At 38.5% G+C, this 22,504-nt stretch overlaps 1 protein-coding gene across 1 annotated transcript in view; it reads right to left on the bottom strand.

Moving 5' to 3' along the window:
* LOC150086891 (dynein axonemal heavy chain 7-like) overlaps positions 1–22,504 on the bottom strand; it is a 1,233,418-nt gene that overhangs the window by 994,012 nt on the left and 216,902 nt on the right. Inside the window, exon 13 of the mRNA XM_090372313.1 lies at positions 19,831–19,960. Within this exon, the coding sequence (XP_090228439.1) occupies positions 19,831–19,960 (130 nt within the window). The remainder of the gene's footprint in view (positions 1–19,830; positions 19,961–22,504) is intronic.

The raw sequence follows: 22,504 nt of genomic DNA, 5'->3' as shown, positions 1-22,504 counted from the left end.
TGGGAGAAGACACAGAGTGGTAATCAATGGATGCTGCTCTTTGTGGGCTAATGTAATTAGTGGAGTTCCACAGGGTTCAGTGTTGGGCTCACTGTTGTTTTGTATATTTATCACCGATATTAATGAAGGTATATTAGGCTTATTGCCGAAGTTTGCAGATGACACAAAGGTTGGCAGGGTTGTTAATGACAGTAATGGCAGTGTGCTAATGAGGATCTAGATAATTTGGGCAGATGGGATAAGAAGTGGCAACTGAAGTTTAACCTTGACAAATGCAATGTACTACATATGAGTAGAAGTAACCCCAGAGAAACACCAAATGTATGTTTCTCTGGGGTTACTTATACTCATATGTAGTACACTTAGGGTGGTAGAAAATGAAAAAGACATTGGAGTAATTGTGCAGTCAGATATGAAGTTTTCTGAGCAATGCAGACAGGCTGCCAAAGCAGGTCATGGGGTATTGTTAATGATATACAAGAATTTTACTAGTAGAGAAAAGGAGGTGATTATCTCTTTGTAAAAGGCAATCATCAGGCCATATCTTGAGTATTGCATACAGGTCTGGAAGTGTCATTTTAGGAAGGATGTAGAGTTGCTTGAGCATGTACAGAGAAGGGTAACAAGATTTGTGAAGGGGTCCACTTACCAAGAAAAGCTTGGTAAGTGGAGAGAAAAGCTTGGTAAGTTTTGCAAATTGCAGTGACTGAAGACTTGGCACCTGCAAGGTGATCTGACTGAGGTGTATAAGGCCTTGAATGAGTTGAGCACACTGAATTCTGATTGGATTCTTCTGCTTGCCCAGGTTACGAACATGAGGGGGGGGATAAATTCAAATTAAGAAACACAGTTGTAGAATATGTGTGTAGAAATTTGCCTTTAGCCAGCCATTGGTTCATTGCTGGAACAAACCATTTGTCGTTATGGAAGTTGATAGCTTAAATAAAATCAAGAAGGAACTGGACAAACATTTAAAAGGGATGGATGTATTATTTATTTATTTTTTTTTTTTGCTGATTCTGCATAAGGTCATATGCTTGCTTTCTTGCATCACATGCCTCTAGTACTACTACTTTTCATTTGTTAATGTTAAACCTCAATTGCTACTTCTCAACCCATTTGCCTAATTCTGTCTGATTGCAGTACCACATCCTGTTTACTGTCATTAATCACCCTACCAAACTGCATATCATCTGTAAACTTAGACATTAAGCCTAAGACACCTTCATCAATATCATTAATAAATATTTAAAACAATAATGGGCTTGGCACTGAATCTTGGGATATTTCACTAAAAGCATTAAACCAAGAAGGCCAATGTCCACTGATAACCACAATATGTGTTCTCTCACTCAACCAACTCTTTATCAAAAGCTTATCTAAAATCTAAGTATATGATGTCAACATTACTTTTTACACAGCATTGTATCCCGTCCAATTTGTCAGACAAGGTTTCCCTTTAACAAATACATGCTATAGCTGCTGTATAACTGTATTTCTCTTTGGTTGGTCATGCTAAATCATTTAGCTCACTGTTAGAATTTGATATACTTCTGGCATTCCCATTCCTACAAAATTCCTCTCATGTGAACATAGATGCAAAATATCTATTCAGTTAGCAACTTAAGCACAATCATCAACAGTTTTACTAATCGTATCTAGTGGTTGTTGTTGTTATTTGGTTTTTAGGAGCATTAGCAACTAAGACCGTATTGATCCGGGGATATACGCTGGTCATTCCCTGACCTTTCCACATCCTCCATATTTGGTGGTCATGGGCTCAGGTCTAATCAAGAAGCGTGTGCTACGCATTGCTGCTCCTGCCCACCTCAATGCAATTCATCCCTTTCCTTCTACATAAAGTCTTTGCTGCTTTTCTTTGTATTCTTTGCCATTACTTCCTGTAATCTGTCTTAGCTTGCCTAACCATCTTGCTGACTTGACTGCAGACTATATCTACAGAAAGTTTCTGAATTCCCCTAATAATTTATATGCATGCCATGTATTTTTATTCTCTGCTATTAGTCTCATCATTTCATGGCGCCTCCGTAGCCAGGTGGGAAGGAGCAGCAGCAGTGCTTAGCACACGCTTCTTGATTAGACAGGTGTTCGAGCCCGTTACCACCAAATATGGAGGATGCGGAAAGGTCAGGGAAAGACCACCACATATCCCAGAGCAATATGGCCTTAGTTGCTAATGCTCCTAAAAACCCAAACAACAACATCATCATCATTTCATCTGTCATCCCTTTAAGTCTAAGGCTTGAATAATATCCTTTAGTTGATAAAAAAAAGCCTAGTATTTTCTATGATTACTACCCAGAATGCTTCCCATTTAGAATCCACTGTTGGTAATACCATAAATTGGTCCTACTGGATAGATTTTAAAAACTGTCTGAGACCACTGTATTTTTCTTTATGAAAGCAAAAGCCCTTGCCAGTATTAATCCGATATCATATAAGTTACATATTTAAGTTAATATTAGTATTAGTAACGGCCGCATGGTGCAAGAAAGCCTATGGCTTATGCTGCACCAGCCAAAAAAAAAAAAAAAAAAAAATCCGAACAAAACAATGATAAAAACAAAAAATAAATAACTAAATGCGCTTCCCTTACCCGAAAGTACTATCCAGATGACTTTTGAATTTCCCCAAACTGTCGGCCTCTACCACCCATGAAGGCAACTTATTCCAGTAATTTATAACTCGCTGACTAAAATAAAACTTCCTGCAGTCCAATCTAAACATTTCCCCCCGTAACTTGAATTTATGTCCCCTAGTTCTAGCATCATTTATAATCTTGAAAATTTTGTCCTCATTCATTTTACTGATGCCTCTCAGAGCTTTAAACACCTCAATCAAATCTCCTCTAAGGTGTCTAGTTTCCAAACTCTGAAACCCACATATTCGAAGTCTTTCTTTATAAGGACGCCCTTTTGCCGATCTCACCAGGCGAGTTACCCTTCTTTGCACCTTTCAAGAAGCTCGATGTCTTTCTTTAGGTGCGGTCTCCATACTTGAACACAGTATTCCAAGTGTGGTCTAACATAAGCCTTATATAATGGGATTATCACGTCCCTATCTCTACTTGCAAAAGTTCGATAGATCATCGATAGGACACCATGGGCCTTCCTTGCAACCTGTTTACAATGCTCAGAGAATTTCATGTCTGACCGTATCGTAACACCCAAGTTCCTTTCCTCCAGTACTGGGTTTAGTTGAACTCCACCAAGTGAATAAGTTTTTTTGGGATTACTGTTTCCCAGGTGTAACACCTTACACTTTGTTGGATTAAAGCACAGCTGCCATTTTTCTGACCATTCTTGAAGTCTATCTAGGTCTCTCTGAAGAAGCTCAGCTTGACAGTGATCATTAACTACTCTACCAATTTTCACGTCATCTGCAAATTTAGACATCACGCCCTCTATCCCTTCATCAATGTCGTTTATGAAAATTAAAAACAACAGTGGTCCTAATACTGATCCTTGGGGAACCCCACTTCTTACATCAACCCAATCTGAGGAATAGCCATTTATCACAACCCTCTGCCTCCTGCCCTGAAGCCATCCTTCTATCCATCTAAGGATTTTCCCAGTGATTCCAACCTGTTCCAGCTTATAAAGCAACCGCTCATGTGGGACTGAGTCAAAAGCTTTGCTGAAATCTAAATAAACAATGTCGAAATTATTCCCTAAATCCAGCTCGTGAGTGACCCTCTCGAAATAGCAAACCAGATTTGTTAAACATGATTTTCCCTTTACAAAACCATGCTGAGTATCCTTGAGAATTTCAATTCGATCCAAATGATCCTGAATTCCACCCTTGATCATTGCCTCCATGATTTTCCCTACTACTGAAGTCAGACTGACAGGTCGATAATTTCCAACTTCACTTTTAGAGCCACCCTTATGTATGGGAGATACATTTGCACTTTTCCAATCCAAGGGAATCTCCCCAGAGTCTAGTGATGCTCGCATAATTAGCCTCAATGGTTCAATGCACTCGCTTGCCGCCTCTCTTAAGATTATAGGGTATATTCCATCAACTCCAGGAGCCTTACTGGTCTGTAGGCTCAAAAGGTTTTTCATTAAATAATCTTGCGAAATTTCAATATCATTAATTACATATTTTTTAACTTCGCTCCCACAATTTCCCATTGCCACAAAAGGCTTTTCATTTGTAAATATCGATGCAAAATAACTGTTGAGTTCATCTGCAACGGCAGCTGGTGTATTTATTACTATCCCCTTTCCCTTACGTAAAGGTCCGATCTGCTTTGTCCTGCTCTTCTTGGCATTTATATATGTGAAGAATTCTTTTTCCCCCCTCTTTGCTCTGTTTGCTAGTGATTTCTCATAAACTGCCTTTGCCTGTCGAACCTTTTCTGTGGCTCTATTACACATCACCTTGTAGCTGTTATAGGCTTCAGTACTTTTTATTGCTCTGTAACCTTTCCATGCCACCTTTTTCTGCTCAAGTAATGCGGCAACTTCACTATTCATCCAACTTGGAACCCTTCTCGTGGAGTATTTTTTTAATGGTATATACGCATTCAAGGCATCTGTGATTAATGTTTTAAAAGCGTACCACAGTTCAATTGTATTCATTCTCAGCGCGATATCTACCCAGTTAATAGAGGCCATGTAGTACCTTAAGGCATCGTAATTTCCTTTTCTGAAATTAAAACCCATTCCTTTGCCTTTTACTTCTGCTACCTCTCTCGTCATCATCCACCGTAGAACTCCGTGATCACTTCCTGCTACTGGTTCCTCTACTGTCAGCTCTGTTATGTCATCTGATTCATGTGTGATGATGAGGTCTAGGATATTCTTTTCTCTAGTACTTTCCCTGACATGTTGATACAAATAACAGTCATCTAGTTGATTTAAAAATTTTGTTCCCCATGTCGAGTTTCCTTCCCATTTACTCCAATCAATTAGAGGCAAATTGAAATCACCCATAATAAGGCATTGACGCTTACTTGCCCATTCCATTTGCATGTAGAGGCTTTTGTCATAATCTTCACAATCACCTGGTCTGTAGATTACTCCTACTCGCATTATACCTTTGTTTCCAACTGTCTCACACCATACAGACTCTATACTAGCATGCGAAACTCTATACTAGCATTCTGAATCCGGGAAAGCTATCGTCGCACTTAGGCTGCTTCTGATAAGAAGCATTACCCCACCACCCCTTCTATCTAACCTATCCTTCCTAAATACATTATACAAGCCGTACTGAAACTCATAATCCCCAATTTCCGGATGGCACCATGTCTCTGTAAGCCCTATTATGTCAGCGTTACTTGTTTTAACCAGCAGTTCGAATTCGCTCATTTTATTGACGACACTTCTAACGTTACTGTATAAACAATTAAGATTTACTGTTCTTGTATATTTAACAACCCTAACGCAACCCTTGAAGTTTTTTAGGCTCTCTTCCCTGATATTAGCTACCCGCTCACGTGAAACGTCTTTGCCCCCAGAACATCTAGATAATACGTCCAGTTGGGGTAACAGATAAGAACTCTTAAGGTATGTGCAAGAGTTACATTGACCAATATTATCAGATAAACGCGTGTCAGTATTACCCACATCCCCCCTAACTAGCAGTTTCCCTGAACCTTTAAGGTATCCTCAATAATACTGGTAAAAACTTTTGCACCACCTTTGTTTAAGTGTATCCCGTGTCTACAAAACAAATTCCTTCTACCTACAAGTGTGGGCCATGCTGATAGAAATTTACCCCCTAAAGCCTTGCAGATTCCTTCAAGTCTTGAGTTAATCCACAAGTTAATATGTTGAGTTAATATGTTATCAATACACTGCAACTTAGGTTTTATATCTTTATATTATGAATGCATGACAAGTTACTGTTAATAATCAGATAAGGATTATCAAGAGAAAACAATCATCAATCAAATCCAGAAAAGTCTTCCTACTGTGTGAATGGCCAACCTACAAGTTCCAGTCAATATCTAGAAAATTACATTCTCCCATTATAAGACATTCTGATTTACTGTCCCACTCTATTCACCCATATAAGTCTTCAATATAGTCATTGTTATATCATTATAATTCTTTATTATAGTCATTCTATCATTATAGTTCTTCTTTATAGTCATTGTTATATCATTATAGTTCTTCTTTATAGTAATTTGATCTATAACATTATCCCTATCTTATTTTGCAGATGATGTGAAGTTCAGCTGAGTACTGAAAGACCAGCACCATGAATTACATTTCGAGATAATTTGGATGAGTTTTTGGGACAGCCATGTAAATAACAAGTACTTTTTTTTTTTTTTTTGAGAAATAATAACCAAATAACTTATAACAAACTTATACATTTTTGAATTAAAAATCTCAGAGTAAAAAACCAATTTGGAGAACATGACATGTGTAGCAACATGCAGGTAGTAAGAATAGTCCATGGTGTCCTCTGAATAACTGAGTAAATGCTTGTAGAGATAATCATTCCACTGTATTTAGTAATTGTGTGACACCATACAAGGAATAACCTGGGCAAGCATGGAGACCACAAATAATATTAAATAACAAGCCATTAAACTTCTTGTTAAGGTTCAAAGACCGGCCTCTGTAGCCAAGTGGTCAGGAGCAGGAGTGCAATAACACTTTTAATAGATCAGGGTTCAAGCCCCTGACTACTAAATACGGTCGATCTGCAAGACCAGCGTGGCATATTATGGTCCATTTCCCTCAGCATGAATTGTTGAGGAGGCTTCCATCCTGCAGTGGGTTGATAATGGCTGCAGTTTACCTTTACCTTTTATGGTTCAAAGACAGGCAATGCTCATGGTGAGATAAGAAAGTTTCTCACAGAATTAAAAAATTTGAATATGTGGGCTGAAGCGAACGCAACTTTATTATGCTGGGAGACCTGTAAAATAATAGTAATAAATTAGAAAAATAATAATAAATTAATTAATTGTAATAAAAAATTCATAAATATAAAGAAAACACCGTGAAAGTTGCCCCAATGAACCTACCTACCTACCCCCAAAGGTCAGAGTGGTGGCCAAGGACTGTAGCACCATCTGGTGTCACTCCCGAGAACTACCACTAGACATAATTAAGCCAAAGCTAAACAGTTCCACCTCCATAGATGGATGATGTCACAGGGAAATATTGATCATACTGCATTGAGTGTGGCACAGGATAAAGTCACTCGTGTTCAGGCCTTGGGCAGAGAGGTCAGTTCAAAAAATCAGAGAGGGTCTCCTGAGGAAGACAGTGGAAGCTGTCCCCCATATGGCTACCACAAGAGAAGGGTAAGGCCATCCAGATCCACTAACTGGAAGTGCTTGGGCAGAGAGGTTAGTTCAAAAAATCAGAGCCAGTCTCCTGAGGAAGATAGTGGAAGCTGTCCACCATAAGCTACCACAAGAGAAGGGCAAGACCAATCCAGATCACCGAAGAATTCAGCAATGATATTAGGATGGCACTTGGTCTAGACAAATGCAAGACCCACAGATTGCACCAGGGAAAATTAGTCAACCGAAACTACTAGCTGCAGATTGGTAAAGAGATCGAAGCCATGCCAGAGGGAGAGGCCTACAAATACTTGGGGATGATGTAGGCTCAGCAGTTACAGCACAAGGAAATTAAGGCCTGCCTGACCAAAAATTATCATCAGAGACTCAGAAGCCTGCTGAAAGTGTGGCAGAGGATAAAGTCACTCGCATTCAGGCCTTAGATAGAGAGGTCAGTTCAAAAAATCCAGAGATGGTCTCCCGAGGAAGACAGTGGAAGCTGTCCCCCCCATATGACTACCACAAGAGAAGGGCAAGACCATCCAGATCATCGAAGAATTCGGCAATGATATTAGGATGGTACTTGGTCTAGACAAATGCTGTTTGGTTTTTTTTTTTTTTTTTTAGGAGCATTAGCAACTAAGGCCATATTGCTCCGGGAAATGCAGTGGTCATTCCCTGACCTTTCCGCATCCTCCGTATTTGGTGGTGATGGGCTCGAACCCCGGTCTAATCAAGAAGCATGTGCTACGCACTGCTGCTCCTTCCCACCTAGCTACGGAGGTGCCTTAGACAAATGCAAGACCCACAGATTGCACCAGGGAAAATTAGTCAACCGAAACTACTAGCTGCAGATTGGTAAAGAGATCGAAACCATGCCAGAGGAAGAGGCCTACAAATACTTGGGGATGATGCAGGCTCAGCAGTTACAGCACAAGGAAATTAAGGCCTGCCTGACCAAAAAATATCATCAGAGGCTCAGAAGCCTGTTGAAAGCAAAGCTGAAAGGAGGGAATACAGTTATAGCCATAACACCTATGCAGTCCCAGTGTTAACATACTCCTTCAGAGTCATAGATTGGACTAACACCAAGCTGGAGGATATTGGTCACTGAACAGCGAATAACAGACCAGAGAAGGCCTATCATCATGAAGAACCTGACTAGTATTAGTATGGTTATTTCTGGAGCTAGGGCTACTTAGGAGATATTGCACCTATAAATGAGATGAAGGTCACACGCCGTCTGTAAGAACAGTTAGAAACAATTATACAGATGTATCCATTTTAAAAAGTAGAAAAATTTCGGCAGATTTGCATCATTACCTAAGAGCTAGCAGAGTCTCAAAGATCCTTGAAGATTTTGAAGAATACTGAATGAGGCCTTTCGGACCTGAAAGTATAAGGTGCATTCAACGAGAATGTGCTTTATTGTGAGAAGAGAGTTGCAGTGCGTACACTGCTGAGGATCATTTCCACTAAGAAAAAAAAATGTGGGTGAGCTGTCTGTGCCGATTCGTGCTCTGGCCAGGATGAATTCTTCCTTTCTGTTTACACAAAAACTAGAGACCCATAACTGTGGTTCAGGTTTTATTTCACGAAGCTTGTTATTCAGTTGAGCTTGCCATAGACATGTCCATTGTTCCTTACATGTACTTCTTATATGGGATCTGTAGTCCATATATGGAACATAGTGATCTGCTATGTTGGATGAATGTTTGGCTGCATAGACTGCTTTTTTATCCCAGGTATCCTGGTGTTTCCTGGAAAACAGTAAAATATGACGACTTGCTTGTGATCATGGATATGCATCAGTTGAGTTTTTATAGATTTTATTAAGGGATGCATTGCAGAGGAGGAAGTTTGCAAGGCTGAAAGTGAACTCTGTGAGTCAGTATATATTACACTTTTTTGGATGGACAAATGGAGAATGTTTTCTAAGGCAAGCTTGATGGCACATAATTCAGCTGTATAACTGCTGCACTCGGTGGGAAGTGAAACAGAGATGGTGTTATAGAGGAAAACAGCTGCAGCACCGACTCCATTCCCAGACTTTGATCCATCAGTATATACTTGTATAAAATTTGGGTAATTTGTGTGTGTGCAGTATGCAGTTGTTGTATATTGGTATTTGCTAGTGAATGTTTTCCCTCAGTTTAGGAAATAGCTGTCACAGGATGGTCTAACCATGGAGGATCTGAGGTGTTTGGGTCTTTGAGGATTTTGTCCAGATGTATATTCCAAGTTTGTGGTAAAGTCTGCAATCTGATGCCAGTAGGCTGAGCTGCTCTAGGTTTATTTCTGTAGTACATTGTGAACTGGGGAAAATTAACTATTGACCTAATGGGGTGAGTAGGTAGACTTTGAATTTTCACTGCATAGTTCCGAAGTAACATCTTTCTCCTGAAGCTGAGTGGAGGTTCATGGGTTTCGATATAAAGACTTTGTACTGGCGAGGTTCTATAAGTGGCTACAGCAATCCTGAGGACAGAATGTTGAACGGGGGGGCTAGACGTGCTAGCATGCTTTCCCTAGCAGAATCATACACCAGGGCAACATAATCGAGGCATCATCTGATTAGGGCTCTGTACAAGTGAAGTACGGTGTAACAATCTGCACCCCACGATGTAGAAGAGATAATGCTTAGTAAGTTCATTTTTTTCTGGAAAGCAGTCCTTAGATGTGTAATATATTCTGAGATGTTCAGTTTATTATCGAAACTCAGACCAAGGAGACGAATACTATTCACAACCGTGATGGGATGATTTGTTAGGTGTACTTCTGGATATGGATGCATCTTTCGTTTATTGCAAAAGTGAATGACTTGATTTCTGACAGGATAGTCGGTAACCATTCTGTGTCATCTATAGCTCAGTATTATTAATTGAGGTTTGCAGTTGCCTTTCCATAAAGTTCATGTTTTGAGAATTGCAAGAGACAGTCAGATCATCAGCATAAAGGTATGAATTTACAGCGTTGGGAATATTTTTGGTCATCTGATTTATTCTTATTGCAAATAAGGTTGCATTGAGTACAGAGCCCTGAGGGACTCCTTATTCTTGCATATATGTTTGTGAAAGGACTTGCTGATAGCGAACTAGAAAGTTCCTTTGCTGTAAGAAATTCTGTATGAAATACGGTAAGTGTCCTCTCAGGTTCAGGGAATGAAGATCTCTCAGGATGCCAAACTGCCACGTGGTGTCAAAGGCCTTCTCTATGTCGAGACATACCATTACGAGATGTTTATTTTGGATAAACGCAATCTCGATGTTTGTTTCTGCTTTCATCATGAGATCCAGGGATGATTGGTGTTTTCTGAAACCAAATTGATTGTCAGAGATCATATTTTGGGAATCAAGATACCATGTTAGTCAAAGGTGTATCATTTTTTCTATGGTTTTACTTAAGCAGCTTGTGAGCAAAATGGGTTTGTAAATTATTCAGAATACAGTGATCTTTCCCTGGTTTGGATATCGTCATTACTAACGCGTGACACAAGGTTTAGGCTTAAATGAATGTCAGATGTACTAATGAGACATATGGCAGAGAAGAAAAATGCATGGGATACATATAAATTAATGGGTGACATGGAAGCCTATGATAGATATAAGCTGGTCTGTAACCAAGTCACAAAGGAGATTAGCCAGGCAAAGGCAGATTATGAGAAATACTTTGCAAAGGATGCAAGGAAAAATAGAAAACAGTTATTTACCTATGTAAACTCTAGAAGGAAAGGGATGAATCAGATTGCTCCACTGGATATTGATGTTTCAACAGTTGAGGATCCTGCTCAGGTGGCAAACATACTAAACGAGTATTTTCCATCTACATTCACGCATGAGGAGTTATTCAGGAATGGGAATGCCAGAGGTGAAGTAAACTCTGTCAGTGAGCTAGAAGATTCTGTAATAAATGAGAGGAAAGTGGAGGAGAAATTATTGAGGATAAACATAAAAAAGGCACCCGGGGTGGATGGGATCTATCCAGTTATATTAAAGGAGGCAGCAAAGGAAGTAAGCAAACCCATAGCCATAATTATGAGAGTTTCTTTGGACTCAGGGGAGGTACCCATAGCCTGGAGATATGCAAATGTGATCCCAATTCACAAAGGAGGATCAAAGGCTGACACAAGTAATTATAGACCTGTGAGTTTAACATCTGTTTCAGGAAAATTAATGGAGGCAATGGTTAAAGAAGCACTGTAGGATAATCTAGACAAGACTTCAGTTATAGCTCGGACACAGCATGGTTTTGTTAAGGGAAAGTCTTGCCTAACCAATCTGATTGAATGCAGTCACAAAAGAACTGGATGCGTTGTTGTTGTTGTTATTATTTAGGAGCATTAGCAACTAAGCCCATATTGCTCCGGGGATTTGCGGTGGTTATTCCCTGACCTTTCCGCATCCTCAGTATTTGGTGGTGACGGGCTCGAACCCCGGTCTAATCAAGAAGCGTGCTACGCACTGCTGCTCCTGCCCACCTGGCTACGGAGGCGCCAAAGAACTGGATGCAGGGAATAACTTTGATATTATATTGGATCTTAGAAAGGCTTTTGATACTGTTGCACATGGAAGACTGCTGCACAAATTGGAGCAGTGTGGCATTGGAGGCAAATTGCTGCTATGCATAAAGGGATGGTTGAGGGGAGAGGACAGAGAGTGATAATCAATGGACACCACTCATCGTGGACTAATGTTATTAGTGGAGTCCCTCAGGGTTCAGTGTTGGTTCCACTGTTGTTTTCTGTATTTACAAATGATATTGACGATGGTATATCAAGCTTAATGTCCAAGTTTACAGACAATACAAAGGTTGGCAGGGTTGTTAAGGACACTACTGATGCTATGCTATGCTACTGCTGCAACAGGATCTGGATAGGTTGGATAGGTTGAGCAGATCTGGTTGGGCTGAGAGGTGGCAAATAAAGTTTAACATTGATAAATGTAAAGTACTACATATGGGAAACAATAACCCCAGAGCAATGTATCAACTCTGTGGTACTACACTGACAGTGCTAGAGAATGAAAAGGACCTGGGGGTAATTGTGCAGGCAGATATGAAGTTTTCTGAGCAGTGCAGACGGGCTGCAAGATTAGCTCATGGTGTCTTGTCAATGAAAAAAATAAATTTTTCTAGCAGGGATAAGGTGGTAATTATTCCCTTGTATAAGGCAATGGTCAGGCCACACCTTGAGTACTGTATACAGGTCTGGAGGCCTCATTACAAGAAGGATGTAGAGCTGCTGGAACGAGTACAGAGAATGGCAACAAGATAAGTGAATGGAACAAAGGATTGCTCTTACGAAGAAAGAGCTTAAGTTTTGCAAATTGCAGTGTCTGGAGACTAGGCACAGGCGAGGTTATCTTTGAATTGGCGTGGTGATCCTTGATTTGAGTATGCTCAATGCCGATGGGATTCTTTCTCTTGCTTAGCATAATCACCTGAAAGGGCATAAATTCAAATTGAGGAAAGACACATGTAGGATAGATGTGGGAAATTTTTAGCCAGCGGGTAGTTGGTTGGTGGAACAGAGTCCCATCCCTTGTTGTGGAAATTGATAGCCTAAATAAATTTAAGGCTCAGCTGGACAGGTATTTCGTACGAACAGAGGGGTGAAATGGGAGTCTTCTTTTTTTTTTTTTTTTGGCTGATGATGCATATGCTTGCTTTCTTGCATTATATGCCTCTACTAATGCTAAATGCTAATGACACCAGGAGCTGGGGAAGGAATGCTCCATGAAGATGTGATTGTAGAATGCCAGCAGTGAAGATAATGATTTATTGTCTAAGTCTTGTAACATTATGTAGTATATTTCATCTGGGCCTGCGGTACTGTTCTTAGCTGTGGATAAAGCCTCTTGAAGTTCTATCAGAGTAAGTGGTTTATTGTAAGGTAAACATGATGTAGTTCTAAATTTCAGATTGGATTTTTCTGCTAGAGCTTTAATCTTTTGAAATTATGGATCATATGCCATAGAATCAGAAAACTAGTACCTAGTACATTTGCAATCTCTTGCAGGAGTAGATAGCTCCTGTCCATTCCAGGTGAAAAGTGGGGACAAAGGAAATTTTCCATTTAATTGTTGTATTTTTCTCCAGATAATTCTTACATTGGTATTTTTATTAATTGCAGTAGCGAATTGAACCCAAGAGTCTCTTTTTGCTTTCCTCCTAATATGACGGGCTTTAGCTCTATTTTCTTGTAATTTATAAGATAGGCGGTGGTAGGATGTTTGCGGAATAAATTCCATGCACAGTTTTTTTTTTTTTCTTTTTTTTACATTTTTACAGTCCTCGTTCCACCTATAATTGGTGGTTCTATGGATGCTTGACTGTGACTGTGGGATGGCAGCGGATGAAGCTGCTAGGATCTGTTTTGTGATACGATTGGCAACTGTGTCAATTGGATTAGATTTGATGTTCTGATTGTCGAGGGATACGTGAGAGGTGTACTTTGCCCAATCTGCCTTGGAAAATTTCATTTTGTGCATGTTTCTGTTGGTATGTAGTGTGATATTTCAATTTTACATATTATAGGGTAGTGGTCACTGTTGAGCGGATCATTTAGAGCTGTCCACTCGATACTAGGGAAAAGGATTGGAGAGCAGATAGAGAAATCTATTGAAGAGACTGTTCCTGTTGGGGGGTGGAGGTAGAATGAGATCTCCAAGTTCATGTATGGTACAAGGGCGACTGGGTGGCAGGTAGATTGAAGCAAGTGTTAGGTTAACGCCAATTGCTATTCGCATGGCAATAACTTCAATAGTAGTTTGCAACTGAATGCATTTGCAGGGTACTCCTCCTTCTATAATTATGGCTACCCCCCCTCTGTGAGCATTAGTAATAGCAGGTCTGTCTTGCAGCAAGAGAGTATAATTTTTTTTCGAGGTAGACACCTGAGGTGTTAAATATGTCTCTTGTAAACAGATTCCAATTGGTTCATAATGCTTAATTATCTCGTGGATGTTTTCGATATTGCTGCAAAAGCCTCTGCAGTTCTGTTAGATGAGGTTTTCATTGTTTGGATTTAAACGAAGAAGCTGTGTCTGTCTGCTTTTTGGAAGTCTGTTTCAATCAGTCAATTTTTATTTTGTCTCTCTTTGAAAATATTGGTCTGGAATCTATTGCGCCTTCTGGATGAACATCAAGGATTGTTTCCGTTTGTTCTTGAGAGCAAGTCTCATTTGGGTCCATAAGGAAAGATTCAGCATGCTGCTTGTTACCGGGATCAGAGTTTTCTGTTTTCTGATCAGAGGTACAGAGGAGAGTAAAGTTCGAGCCCATTCAGAAACAGAGATGCTTGGCAGGATTGATGTATCTGTTTGAACTGATATTGAATAAAATTTTTGAGCAGCTTCAGCATATGTATGTCTTGGCATCAGTATCTGTTGCTGTAATTGTTTTCTGACTTCGGAAAATGATACTTTCTTTTCTATCTTGTATTTTTGGATTTTCTTCTCATATTTCCACTGATCACATGTTTTAGAGAAGGCTGGGTGATTGCCTTTACAATTAGGGCAAAGTGAGGACTGCGATTCACAATCGCCTTAGGCATGTTCCTTCAATCCACAGCTCAAAGTCTCCTCCCAGCCAGGAGGCACAAACGAAGCTAGAAAGATGGGCAGAGAAGACACTCCAGGGTAGACATTACAATGATCTCCATCAAGATCACATAGATAAAATTGCTTCCAATGCATGGCTCATGAGCGGGATGCTCTTCCCCGAGACTGAAGAATTCATGCTCGTCATTCAAGACCAGGTAATCGATACTGGAAACTACAGAAAATACATCACCATAGAGCCCAGAGTGTCTGATGACACATGTTGACGATGCCACCTTGCCTCAGAAATGATCCAACACATCGCTGCAGGATGCAAGGTGATCACTCAGACTGAGTACACTCATAGACACGACCATGTAGACAGGATAATACATCTGAAGCTAGCAAGGAAATACTAGTTGATCGAAGAAAGTGTACTGTACTACAAGTAAAAAACCCAGGCAGTACTAGAGACCCCAACCTACAAGCTGTACTGGGACCACAACATAATAACGGATAAGACAAGCCTGCAACAAGAGACCGCACATAACACTTGTGAACAAGAAGAAAAAGGCTACCTATCTGATTGACATAGCAGTACCCAACACCGGCAACCTGCAGAAATCCCATAGGGAAAAAATCAGGAAGTACACAAACCTAAGACAGGAGATCAAAGAGGTGCAGCATATGTAACAAGTTATGACCATCCTGATCATCGTGTCCATGAATCATAAATAAATAAAATTCCATAAATAAATGAAACTTGCCAAAAATTGATCAATTCCATGTCTGTTTTGTTTGTTGTTGTTTGTTATTTGGTTTTTAGGAGCATTAGCAACTAAGGCCATATTGCTCCGGGATATGCGGTGGTCATTCCCTGACCTTTCCGCATCCTCTGTATTTGGTGGTGACGGGCTCGAACCCCGGTCTAATCAAGAAGCGTGTGCTACGCACTGCTGCTCCTTCCCACCTGGCTATGGAGGCGCCTAATTCCATGTCAAAATGAGTCAAGGTGAATATAAAGGCCAAAGAAATCATATTAAAAAGTGTATTTCTTTGGTTTCTGTACATAAATTATAATGTGTCTTTATGAAATATCTCTCTCTCTCTCTCTCTCTCTCTCTCTCTTTGTTTATATTAATTTGTATAAGACTATAAAACTACAACATTTTATTTTAAGTGTTCTTTAAAATTATAATCTTACTAATTAATTGATAAGGAGATGATAACTATACAGTAAACCCCCGCTATTCGCGGGGGTTACGTTCCTGAGAAATGCCACGAATACCGAAAACGCGAATACTGAGTTATGGCTCCCACAGTAATAAAGGGGTTCCGTTCCAAAGTATGAAATATATAAGAAAAACTAGTCTAAAATTTTGTCTATGTATGTATTATAGTTACCTTCGTAATATGACTATGTACATAGACAGTACATAGTGAAATGCAAGCATATGGCATCGAAATGAAAATAAGAAACAGTTTAATATTAAATGTAATATTTATTAGAAATGTCAAACAAATCTTTCAAACTAGCGCCTTTGCTAGCTAAAAACCTTATCCTGCCAGTGCTATCACCAGTTTCGCTAAAGTGTTGATAAAGGAGTTTTGCTTTTTCACGAATGATGAGTGAACTTAACGGAATTTTATTTTGAGTTCGGTTCGGAATTTGTATTTTGAGTTTGAATCCACAGATTTAAAGCTTTTTCCATTTTTTCTAATTTAACATCACGAGTTACAGAGCAAATGTTTGAAGCAATTAACACTATGGCAGATTTTTTCCTCCGATTTCTTGATTGATCATACCGTTGACTCACTGATTTTATATAGTGTTTTGCCACTGAGAAGACACTTTCACCATTAGAAATTTTGTCTAATAACTCAATTTTATTCGCCAATGTCATCTCCTCCTTTGATAATTTCCCTTGTTATTCATAGCCATATTTTTGTACGGGTTAGTAAGAACTTGTCCAAATAAAGTAACTTTCTTCCATTAACACACTCGAAAAAGTCTGTTTTACACTGCAAAATGGTAGATTAATCAATTTTATAAGCATATCAATTTATAAATTGATAAATTTATTCAATTTTAAAAGCATATAAATTAAAAACAAATGACGAAACCTTCCATGGCAAGCGCATAACACATACCGAACAAGGATTAGCAAGAAACATCCATGCTCGCGATTTTGTCACCCCTCTCCCCCACCCACTGAGCGCTGTTTTGACCGGGAAAGATAATTTTAGCCACGCCCATGTTTTTTTATGGCGGAAAATCTTCACGGCGCTTTAAAATTCACATTTTTTTAGATTTCATTCTATGTTAAATCAGCGACCGCGAATACGCGAAACCGCGAATACAGATACCGCGAATAGCGGGGGTTTACTGTACTTCTTTTCACTTCTATTATTCACAGAAAAAGAAAAAAATTTATTTCAATTAATTTAATAAAAAGGTCAAAGGTGCCTGAAATGTAATGCACTGGGCATGAGACACTATATTTTCAGCTAAGACTTTCTGCCAATATTATCAATTCAAGAATCTGGACATTTATGGTTACTATTGCTATCAGTAGCTTAGCAGAGCCTTACAGCTGATATTGCTGCCATTAAAGAAGTGGAGCATTCTGTGTGTCCACAATTCCTATCTCTATAACCCTCCCAAGTTAATTTCAGTTATCTAAATTAGCAAAATTCAATCATAAAAAATCTTATACTTTAATGGGTGTAAGAGCTGTAGAACTGAATACATTTATAGATTGTTTCGTTAGCAGTATCAGACATTTAATGTGGCATTCACTTGTCAAAAAATCCATTTGACTAAATTACAAAGATTAATGTGATTTTCTCTAAATCACTATAATTTGCTGATGATAACATCATCAGTTGGTCCCACTGTATAGAATTTATAAACTGTCTGAGATCACTGTAGTCATTACTGCATTAGGTATTAAGAGAAAGCCATATAATTTAGTTAGTTAGTTATTTTGGTTTTTAGGAGCATTAGCAACTAAGGCCATATTGCTCCAGGATATGCGGTAATCATTTCCTGACCTTTCCGCATCCTCCGTATTTGGTGGTGATGGGCTCAAAATATAATTTAGTAAAATGGATTGAGCAGCAGGTGAATACCATTAATTAGGTAGCTAGACACCTCTTGACCAGGGCAACTGCCTTTTGCACTGGTCAAAATTTTAATGCTCTGAGAATTAATGGAGTCAGTGTCATCTGGCATTATATAAGATGAGAGTGATTAATGGAAGAAAGTTATGTGATTTAATAAAATAGATCTACTGATAGGCAAACACTGCAGAGTAGGCAGAATTGATGCCATACATTTCTGCGTTTCTGTGTCACCTGATAATTTACATGCATATCATGTAGTTTTCTCCTTTGCCACAAATTCAATAGTTCATCTGACATCCATTTAGGCCTATACCTTGAGTATTTCTTAGTTAGTATTAAAAATCTAGTAGCTTCCAAGATTAATTCCTTTTTTGCTTCCCATTTAGAATTTGCTGATGGTAACATCATCAGTTGATCCCACTGTATAGAATTTAAAAACAGTCTGAACCAGTGTGGTCATCTTTATGAAAGCAAAAACCCTTCCATTTATATTTGATGGTAGTTACATTTTTAAGTAAATCCCCCATTAATACAGTGTGGTTACTACCACCCAGTGGTTCTTTTATCTGCAGATTCTTAATGCATGAATAATTACTGCTGAAAATCAGATCAAGAGTATTACTCCCTCTTGTTGCTTCTCTAACATGCTGCTTCAGAAAACAGTCATCCAATAAAAGTCTCACTAGTGTGCGAGTGACCGATCCACAAATTCAGGTCAATATCTGGAAAGTTAAAATCCCTCATTATAAGACATTCTGATTTATTGCCCTACTCAATTTCTCTGTAAAGTTGTTTGTTATACTCATCACAGTCATTAGGCCTAAAACACACTCCTACTCTCTATTTTTGTTTTCCAAATGCTTATGTCATATCAAACTGATTTGATATAGCACTGGCCATTCATGTCAATGGATGCACTACCTTAGATTTTATGTGTTAAGAAACACATAAAATCTAAGGCATAACCACTCCCCTCCTCCTACCTTGTCTGTCCTTTCTGTACACATTGTACTCTCCATACAAATTCTGCATCTCTTATATCTGAATAACACCACATCTGTGATATCCCAACAATGTCCTCATTTGATATCTTGATCAGCACTTCAAATTCATCAAATTTATCTACTACACTCCTAGCATTGGTGTGCATGCAAATATACATGCACCTATTCTTACCCTCAGTTACTGTAACACAGCCAATGTATTTACTTGTTCCATGATGACCCCCCCCCAGCAGTCCCTGAAATCTCATCACCTTGTTTTGCAGGTTGCTGCTCATTCCAATTGAAGCAGTGCAAGAATCACTTTCACCCCTGCCTGTGGCTATTGTTATCTATTAGTCTGAGTTGAGCTATTTTTGCACCCTTTCTAATTAAGTGTATCCCATCCCTGTAGAATCAGTCTCCCTTCTAACAAGCACAGACCACACTGAGAAAAATTCTACCCTACAAGCCTTGAACTATCTTTCAGGGGCTGAATTGACTGACAAGTCCCTCATTATATACCCTCTCCTATAGTGTCTGGCCAGACTTGCAGACACTTTCAAATTTAACCCTGACTCAACTTTTTTTTTCAACATTGTCATGCACTTGTTAAGAAGTCTACAGATCTTCTACTCTTAATGTCATTAGTGCCAACGTATACAATAATATCACGTTTTGTGCTTTTAAAAGATGATATTTGCTCTAAAACATCATCAACTTTTGCCCCATCATACATACTGTGGTCTAATATATGAGCTTTAGCGATAATTGAAAATCCATTCATTCTGATTGAAAACATCTAATTACACTGTTATAATATTATATCATTTTATAAGTAAAAAATTCATATTTCACCTATTTGCAAATTTCAAGAGTTATACATTTTAAAATATATATTAAATTTTACCTTCCAGTGTTTCCAAGATATTCATATGCATATTTCACTTTAGCATTTGTAATACGCACTTGGACATTATCATCTTCCCAATAATAGCGTAACTGCGATAACCACTGAAAATCATTTTCAGATTGGACTCCTAGAACAAAGTATTAAAAAAGAAAATGCAATAGTATCAAAAGTAGTTAAATCTGTATTACAATGAACCTAATTCAACATTACAACTATTAATATCATTAAATAATTTGAATCTGATCCTGAGTGAATTAAAATCTGCATTCAGAATTAAGTTTTATTGAAAGGCTTTTAATTATATCTTTGATTAGCTGTTCAACAAATTATCAAATGAGGTTAAACATTATTATTATTATTAACGTAAATAGTATTTGTTACATTTACAGATATAACACTTTTGCTACTGTTCTGAGAAAATTAATTATAATGAACCTTAACAACAGCAAAATACTGTATTGTAACACCTACACAATTTATTACCAAAATACAGTACATAAAGTTAACTCAAGAGATGATCAAAGATACTACTAAGATTATATTTTGTTCATTCAAATATTTATTTTATTTTATTTAAAGGCAACCTGTATGTGTATGGGTGTACATTTGTGTGTCACTTTCACCCAGAAAAGAGACAGTGAACTTTCCTCTTGCTGTTTCTGATTAAAGAAGTTAGCCACCAGATTGCAATATTATTATAGGCACAATGAAGTACAATCTCAAAAACAAAAAGACGGCCCTCCTGTACCAGACGTGATTACCCCTATTCACTGTAGTAAAAACTTCTTTTTTTTTTTTTTTTTATAACAGCAGTAACATGCACTATTTATCTTTATCTTGTAGGTAGACTGTACAGTCACAAGCTTACTGAAGGTAGCAAATTTAAAGCCTTACTTATCATGGAATTTGTATACAGAGTGAAAATCATAAAAAAAATACTACTACAACAGATCCTAATTATGGCTAAATTATAGATTGGAAAAGTACAGAGATCCTGAGGAAACCAAGAAATTGAGGAAATCTTACTATTGCTTTTATTCTCTGTATATCACAATAATAATAATGTGCTGCAATCAAAAAACAGAGCAATAAATAAATACACTTGTGTTGGTTATCTTGATAAATGTTATACAATGAAAGTCCAGATCTTTCTGTCTATTTTCCTCACAATAAACTTTATCTTCAAACATATCACAAATGTTTTCCCCATATAAAATAAATTCAATGGAATTTTATTATCCTTTTTCAAGTGCACAGTTCATTCTGCAATGAAAACATCTGCAATTATATCTAATTCTGTTTATTAAAAAAGAATAGGTATGTCTTAAGGCAGCAGCTAAAAGGCAGATTAATTCTGAAAACCATTAACTGCAACTTCCTGTCAAGGAGCTGCACACAACCAATATAGGAACATCGCAACTCCCTAGAAAGCCAGGGACAGTGGGAGACAGTGGGGAGTAAAGCAATTAACTCACTATTCTGATCCAAATGAGAAACAATTATTTCTGTGCAAATCAAATCTATCCGAAACATGGGGGAGAGATGGGATATTGTGCACCTAGATAAATCCACCATGATCCCTGTCAATGGTGGAACCACAATAAGACCATGCTTGAATAAATAATGCTCTTGCCATGCAGATGTCCTGGGCATGTGCCGACTGGTTTTCTGTATACTGAGGTCACCAAACAAGAACCCACATGCCAAACTAAGACATCTAGATCTCCAAATGCACGACCCACCTCTAACTCCATAGTAAAAGAGATATAAGAGAAAAGAAACTGAGATATTGGAGGAGCAGTGCCTCTGACACACAGGAAATGATTGCAAACACATCAATCATATATCTTCGGAAGAGCCTAACTGGCACTGGCAAATTCAAAAAAAGGTGTCCGAGGTAATATTAGCTATGGGAGCACTGACTGGAGCACCCATACCTGTACCCTGAATCTGTCAGTACAAGAAATCACTAAACATGATTGTATAATCAGATAAGCAAATATTTAAGGCATTACAAATATCATTTACAGAGAGAGAGAGGTCCTGTCCTTCAATATGGATTATTCCTGTCCAGCAGTCACCTAGCAAAAGCAATCACTGGCTATATTGGAATATGTGTAAAAAGGATTGTTACTGTTTGTTTGTTATTTGGTTTTTAGGAGCATTAGCAACTAAGGCCATATTGCTCCAGGGACATGCGGTGGTCATTCCCTGACCTTTCCGCATCCTCCGTATTCAGTGGTCATGGGCTCGAACCCCAGTCTAATCAAGAAGCGTGTGCTACGCACTGCTGCTGCTCCTGTCCACCTGGCTATGGAGGTGCCGTGTGTGTAAAAAGGAAGATCAAACTGAAGAAAACTATGACCTGTCCTCCAGGATGTTAAAATCCTTAATGATCTACAGGAAATGAACAGCAATATTGACAACATAGTCTGTTGTACCAATGAGTGGTGGGAGCAACTCAGCAATATGCTTGGAAAGCTCACATGTTGGGATCCACAACAAGTAACAATCAAATGGGAATGCGTTATTTGTGCATTTCTGGCAAACATAGAAACTTCCAGCAGATAGATTTACTAATTTAATTTTCTTATCAATAACTCCGTCCCCCAATAAATTAATTCATTTACCTTATATTCTAATTTCTTAAGAACTTTAATGAGAGAATTCT

Source organism: Mastigoproctus giganteus, chromosome 4, assembly GCF_048544385.1.
Source record: "Mastigoproctus giganteus isolate SK-2022 chromosome 4, ASM4854438v1, whole genome shotgun sequence".
Lineage (NCBI taxonomy): Eukaryota > Metazoa > Arthropoda > Arachnida > Uropygi > Thelyphonidae > Mastigoproctus > Mastigoproctus giganteus.
The sequence above is the reverse complement of the archived record's forward strand: the minus strand, read 5'-3'. Positions and strand labels throughout refer to the sequence as shown.